Below are 7515 nucleotides of genomic sequence, written 5' to 3'. Positions count from 1 at the left end.
AAGGTCTGAAGGATCAGGGCGTAACAGCTGTCAGGAGAATCGCCATCCGTCGCGACAATGTAGAAATACCCACAAAGCACATAATCTTAACATTCAGCAGTTCAAAACTTCCTGATCACATCAATGCTCCCCGCAGGGGGCATCTGCTAAAGCAGATGTTTGCGTGTACTGTGCGACACCACGGACCCCGAGCACCCACGTCTAGCCGTAAGTGGCAGCGCCGTGACCGGGGAAAAGATGGTCCTGGTGGTTGAGCCGACGCCGAGTGCTTGGACCTTTAAGGCCCCTTGGCGAAGGCAACACACCACTTTGGCCTCCGCTTCTCGTAGACGGCACCTCCGGTCTGACCCGCCCGGGGGGAATCGGCAGTCGCCTTTTCCTGTCCTCCCCTTCAACCTTTCACTTTCCTATCTTCTCTCTAACAACTTTCCTGTCGTCTCGTTCTTTCTCAGTTTCCTTTTTTCCTGGCGGCTAGGGTTAACCTTGTGTGGCAGACAACCCTGTGTTCAGCCATATTTGGTTATAGTCGCGGTGTACAGCTGGCGTAGGCATGACTTGGTCACGAGTTCATGTCCCGTCCCCTTGTTGGGCTCCATGGTGGGTGGCTGGCACCATGGCCGAACAGTTTTTTCAATTTATGGCTTCCTTTTTTCGCCCATCTGATCCCTCTCGTAAAAGAGGAGGCACCGATGCAACCGCCCAGTTTTTCACGAAGAACGTTGCCAACTTTCCACGCTTCCACGTAATACACAGCAGTGACGAAGAGAAGACTGCCCGACTTGTGTCGCCATTTCTAGTCGCAAAGACCCTAACTGCCACCATTGGGGAAGGCTATAAGATCAAGAAGCTTGCAAATGGAGACCTTCTACTCGAAGTACTTTACAAACATCAGCTCGACAAGCTCTCAGCGTTAACTTCTTTCGGAGAAATTCCTGTAACTGTCAGTGAGCACCGATCACTAAATACAGTCCGCGGAGTCATCTCAGATGACGACCTAAAGTATGTGTCCGAGGAAGAGCTTCTAGAAGGTCTGAAGGAACAAAATGTGACAAATGTCTACCGTATCAAAATCAGAAGAGAAAACAAAGAAATTCAGACAAGGCATATCGTCCTCACCTTTGCATCAAGCATCCTCCCAGAATCTGTGGAGGTGGGCTATACCAAAATGAAACTTCGACCCTACATCCCCAACCCACGGCGATGCTACAAATGCCAACGCTATGGCCACGGCTCATTGAACTGCCGGGGCCAACAGACATGTGCGAAATGTGCCTCTCATGAACACCCTCCTGAAAACTGTCAAGCCCAAACATATCTTTGTGTAAACTGTGAGGGCAACCACGCAGCGTACTCACGTGTTTGCCCTGCATGGAAAAAAGAAAAAGAGATAATAACACTCAAAGTAACAGAGAACCTGACATTTCGCGAAGCACGGAGGCGACTCTCCTCGGCGCATACGCGACCCTACTCCGTTGTGGTGCAACAGGGCGCAGCATCACAGCGGTCTTCGGCGCTTGCTGAAGCCACACAGAGTGAGGTTCCAGCAAGGCACCCCGCGCCCCCGGTGGAAGCAGCTAGCGCTGCGCCACCACCTCCAAAGCGGGCTGCACGGACCTCTGGTTCGGCAGTCTCCAAGGCCTCACCCCACACGGTGAGGTCAAACAGTTCGACACACGTGCGTTCTGCACGAACCTCCAGCGTCTCCGAAGAGACGATGGACACATCTGAAGGAGGTTCTGCGCCCTCTACGTCGGATGAGCGGCGGAACTCCCTAGACAACATAAAGAGAAACAAGCCCCGAATCACAGGACCGAAAACCTAGTTTTCACCCCACCAAAAAAAGCAGCATGGCATTCATTGTCCACTGGAATTGCAGAGGACTTTTAAATAATTTAAATGACATCAAAGACATCTTCGCCACACACTCTCCTGTAGCCGTTTGTGTTCAGGAAACAAACTTAGGTCCTAAACACCATAATATACTCAAAGGTTACCAGGTCTTTCGCTGCGACCGAGAGCAGGCGAGTAGGCTCTCGGGCGGAGTGGCAGTAATTGTCCAAAATGGCATAGCAACTCGAGAAGACAAACTTAAAACTAGGCTAGAAGCAGTGGCGGTCACCCTGCTTGCATTTAAAACAATTACAGTGTGCTGCGTGTACATTGAACCACACCTCACAGTAACACTGCAAGATTTTGAAGACTTGGTAAACCAACTACCGGAGCCTTTTTTAATAGTTGGCGATTTTAATGCCCACTCTTCTTTTTGGGGGAGCGAAAAAACTGACGCAAGGGGGCAGATTTTAGAGGATTTTATTTTATCCAATAATGTTTGTCTTTTAAACACCGGCAAACCTACATACTGCTCTCCAAGCTCAGGGAAAATGAGCTGCATAGATTTATCCTTTAGTTCACCGAGTGTTTTTAGCGATATTAAGTGGGATGTCATTGATAACCCATACGGGAGCGATCATCTACCTGTAATCATTAGCGTAACATCATCATCACCAACCATTATCCCGACAAAACCACGCAGGTGGAAACTTCAGTTTGCCGACTGGGGTCTTTTTACTTCCGAAGCTACTTTAGACCAAGTTTTTTCGGACACACTGAGCATCGACGAATTGAATGAAAGGTTTACATCTTGCATTCTTAAGGCTGCACGCTTAGCTATTCCACAGTCCCCGGGAATGGTGAGACAAAACAACAAAGTATGGTGGACACAAGAGTGTAAGGAAGCCAAAAAGCAGCAAAACAAAGCATGGGGAGTCTTGCGAAGATATCCAACGCAAGAAAATTTATTAGAGTTTAAAAGGAAACGAGCTAAAGCCCGATACATTCGGCGGAATGCCGAGAAAGATTCATGGAAAAATTACGTCTCGTCTATAAACAGCTCAGTCACATAAAAAAAAATGTGGGAGCAAGTTCGGAAACTCAATGGCACGTACTCCCCTTTTACAGTTCCTCTTCTAACAGCACCTGGTGTACAAAGTAGCCTAGAAGAGCAGGCGGATATACTGGGAGAACATTTCTCCAGCGTCTCCAGTTCTGTGCATTATGCAGAAGCATTTTTAAAATACAAACACACTGTAGAGAAACAAAAACTTCCAACACACGGTGGTATAAACGAACCTTATAATAGTTTAATAACGCTCCAAGAATTGAAGAGAGCTCTACCGGCCGGTAAGCAGACTGCACCCGGCCCAGATGATATACATTATGAAATGCTCGCACATCTTTCGGGTCCTTCTGTAGAAGTACTTCTGAAGTTTTTAATAAAGTTTGGGTATCGGGAAGGATGCCGGTAGCCTGGAAAAAAGCATTCATTGTAGCTTTACTCAAACCCGGAAAGCCGCCAACCTCCCCAAGTAGTTATAGACCAATAGCCCTCACGAGCTGTCTAGCCAAAACTTTTGAACTTGTCGTGAATACCAGGCTAAGTTTTGTACTACAATCAAAAACTTCTTGACATTCACCAGTGCGGGTTTAAAAAGGCGTGCTCAACAACTGATCATCTTGTCCGCCTCGAAAATACCGTACGAGAAGCATTCATACACAAACAACACTGTCTTGCTGTCTTTTTTGATCTGGAGAAGGCTTATGACACTACGTGGAGGTTTGGAATAATGCGGGATTTAGTAGAGTTAGGCATCCGTGGAAGAATGTTGAATTGCCTGAATGACTTCATGGCAAACCGTTCATTTCAAGTACGCCTGGGCTCAACCCTCTCGAGAACATTTGTACAGGAGAACGGGGTCCCTCAAGGGTGTATTCTAAGCACAACACTGTTCGTTGTAAAAATGAACTCCATATGCAAAATAATTCCAAAGTCGATTATGTACTCTGTCTATGTTGATGATCTTCAAATTGCTTGTACATCTTCCAATGTAGCAACTTGCGAGAGACAAGTACAGTTGACTATAAACAAACTGACAACATGGGCAGACAGAAATGGTTTCCAGTTTTCAGCATGCAAAACAGTGGCTATTCTCTTCTCTCTCAAAAGAGGCTTACAGACCAATCCGACCCTACACCTCAAGGAAACCGACTTACCCATACAAAAAGAACACAAATTTCTAGGCATAATGTTCGACAAAAAACTCACTTTCCTGCCCCACATCAATATGCTTAAAAAGAAAGCTTCGCGAGCTCTAAATATACTTAAGGTTCTGTCACGGAAACACTGGGGTTCCGACAGATCATGCCTTCTACAAGTTTATCGCTCCGTTGTTCGCTCCTGCCTAGACTATGGTAGCATTGTTTATGGCTCCGCGAGACAGTCCTACTTGAAACGATTGGATCCCGTTCACAATTTAGGTTTACGTCTCTCGTCTGGGGCGTATAGGACATCCCCAATAAACAGCCTCTACGTAGAAACAAATGAACCACCACTCACATATAGAAGAACAATGCTCACATGCTCATACGTACTAAAGATCCGTTCACTGCCGAAACATCTGTGTTACCCCATAGTTACAAAATGCCCATCTAGAACACTGTTCAATAATAAACCCCAAGCTATCAGACCATTGCTTCTTCGGTTTGAAGAGAGATGCCAAGAATTCACTACGCTGCACACATTACCTCAAATTTCCCATAGACAGAACCAACTACCCCCTTGGTATAGTTTTCCTACAACATGTGACTTCACACTAACACGCCTTCAAAAAAAGCAGACACCGCAAGAACATATTTTGCAGGAATTTTTGGCCCTAAACGAAAAATACAAAGACTACACCTCATTTTACACAGACGGTTCCAAAACATCATGCTATGTTGGGAGTGCAGTAGTGCAAGGGAAATGGGAAAAGGTGATCAGGCTACCCCAGTGCGCTTCGGTTTACACAGCTGAATGTTATGCCATTGCTGTGGCGGTAGAAAGGATAATGAGGAATAAAATTAAACGCAGTATTATATATACAGACTCTCTCAGCGCAGTCACAGCAGTGCAATACAAAAATGCAGCTCAACCTCTAGTAGGAGAAATAATACACAATTTGGTAACAATCACAACACAAGGACAGGAAATTAAGTTGTGCTGGGTCCCTAGCCATGTGGGAATCAAAGGAAATGAGAGAGCCGACGTATGTGCCGCACAGGCGGGTAACGGAACAATAGAGACAGTACAGATTCCTCACAGCGACTGCATGAAATTTATACAGAGCAAACTGAGGGAAACTTGGCAGTCCTCATGGGATAAGGAAATCGACAACAAACTCCACCTGGTTAAACCCACGATAGAAGAGTGGGAATCAAGCAGACATGAAGAACGCCTCAAAGAAGTGATTTTATGCCGTCTCCGCATTGGACACACACATCTTACACATAACTTTCTTCTTATGAAACAAGACAAACCGAGATGTGAAGATTGTGACCAGGAACTTACAGTAAATCACATCTTATTCTCATGTACGAAATTCGAGGCCTTGAGGAAAAAACATTTTAGGCTGTTCTACAGCGAGCAAATTCCATTTCACCCCAGCCTACTTCTAGGAGAGAATGCTGTTGTCAAACTTCCCTCTGTCTTTAGTTTTTTAAAAGAAGCTACACTTCTAAACAAGCTATAACAAGATAAAGCAATCGGTTATTATCCACAAAAAACACAAAACCTTTTGTTTGGCGCATGATAGCCTTAGTTGCTTATGCGCCATAAAACACAACACAACACAACATCAATGCTGGTTTCATTAGGTGTGGTGTACGTCCGTACATACCTAACCCGCGCCGCTGCTACAAGTGCCAGCGGTTCGGGCACGCTACGACTTCTTGCCGCGGCAAACAGACCTGCGCAAAATGCGCCGCACACGACCACCCCACTGAAAAATGTGATTCCACCACCTTCACCTGCGCAAACTGTCAGGGGCCGCACGCGGCATACTCCCGTAGCTGTGAGAAGTTTCACCAAGAAAAAAAGATCATCCATGTGAAAGTAACTGAGAACATCTCCTTCCCCGAGGCGCGAAAGAGGTTCGCCTCTTTCCCCTTGGGGAGGTACGCCGACGCAGCTCGCCGGGGGGCGGAGCGGCGTCTGGTTTCGGCGGGGACCCAGTACCGCGAGTCGGACTTGGTCCCGCCCCCGCCCCCGCCGGGTTGCCTCTGGCGACCCAGCCCGCCTCCACACCGCTCGCTGAGCCAGCAGCGGTTGTGGTGGCAACCTTTTCCGTCGGGACCGGTGCCCCTCCCGTCCGTGCCTCCCCATCGTCCAGTGCGTTGGAGGGTGCCATGGACACCACGGGCCCCGGACCGGCTCCCACCACCACCGCACCGCACGTGCCACTTCTGGTGCCCCCGACACCAGCGGCGGTGGCGGGCCAAACGAAGGGCCCCCAAAGGGGGGCCAAGCCCGGGGGGCCCGGTTCGACGGGCACACCCAGGACATCGGACGACGAGATGGACGTCGTGCCGTTCTTGCCTGCAACACAGCGCAAGGAGCGGCCTCCGTCGTCCAAGCCTACAGATAGGCCGCCCAAAAAGCCCAATCCAAGAGTCACAGCCCCGAATCACGACACATAAACATACACACTCCAGTAGCTCTCACACTAAATAATGGGAAAAGAAAATATTGTTCAATGGAACTGCATAGGCCTTATGAATAATCTTGACGATGTGTATGAGATTCTTCATACCAATCAGCCAAGTGTAATGTGTGTTCAGGAAACACATTTGAATTCTAAACACACAAATTTCTTGAATAGTTACCTGGTATACAGGAAAGACAGGGATGGCTGCACACACTCTTCTGGCGGTGTGGGCATAATCGTCCGGAAATCCCTAGCATGCCACCCTGTCACTCTGAACACTATCATTGAGGCTGTAGCAATACGCTTGATAATATTTAATAGGTTGATAACGGTATGCTCCATATACATTCCTCCTGATGTTTCACTTTTAAGCTCTGACTTCGAGGCCCTGGTTGACCAGCTGCCCGAACCATACATCCTGACAGGCGACCTTAATGCTCACAACACTCTTTGGGGCTCTTCTCGCACTGATGCCCGAGGTCGCCGTATAGAGAAATTCCTTACATCTTCAGGAGCATGCCTTTTCAACAATAAACAGCCTACATATCATAACATAGGACACAACACATACACATGTCTTGACTTGGCTATTGGCTCCGCAGTTCTCTTTCCTCTTCTCGAGTGGGGTGTGGGAACTGACCCATACGGTAGTGACCACTTCCCCACCTCACTTACATACATAGGTAAAGGCCCATGCAGTCCATCTTCCCATAATAGGTTCAATGAAGGACGAGCTAACTGGAATACATTTACAGAGACATCCAAACTACACCACACATGCATAGGACACCTACACGTAGATGAAGCCGCACAACTCACGGCGCACATCCTCGACGCCGCCGAAAGGTCCATTCCCCACGCCTCTGGTGCCCCGCGCAACCAGCGGAGGCCGTGGTGGAATGAGGACTGTAGGCGGGCGCGAGAGGCCCAGAACAAGGCGTGGGGTATCCTCCGTCGGTACCCCACGTCCGGAAACCTCCTCTTGTTCAAACGGGCC

General features: G+C 48.1%; 1 protein-coding gene across 1 annotated transcript; it reads left to right on the top strand.

The window, feature by feature from the left end:
• The first annotated feature begins 544 nt into the window (after positions 1 to 544).
• LOC144165339 (uncharacterized) lies at positions 545 to 1962 on the top strand. The gene is made up of 2 exons (XM_077695447.1): positions 545 to 1749; positions 1950 to 1962. Exons 1-2 carry the CDS (start codon positions 551 to 553, stop codon positions 1960 to 1962), a joined length of 1212 nt encoding a protein of 403 aa, XP_077551573.1. The 5' UTR covers positions 545 to 550.
• Positions 1963 to 7515: the final 5553 nt, after the last annotated feature.

Source organism: Haemaphysalis longicornis, unplaced genomic scaffold (genome assembly GCF_048455015.1).
Source record: "Haemaphysalis longicornis isolate Haplotype H1 unplaced genomic scaffold, Haemaphysalis longicornis Haplotype H1 scaffold_14, whole genome shotgun sequence".
Lineage (NCBI taxonomy): Eukaryota > Metazoa > Arthropoda > Arachnida > Ixodida > Ixodidae > Haemaphysalis > Haemaphysalis longicornis.
Note: the sequence above shows the minus strand (reverse complement) of the source record. Positions and strands in the feature narration are given on the sequence as shown.

Coding starts and splice junctions, on each gene's coding strand:
- LOC144165339 (XM_077695447.1), top strand. CDS start 551: ATGACTTGGTCACGAGTTCATGTCCCGTCCCCTTGTTGGGCTCCATGG.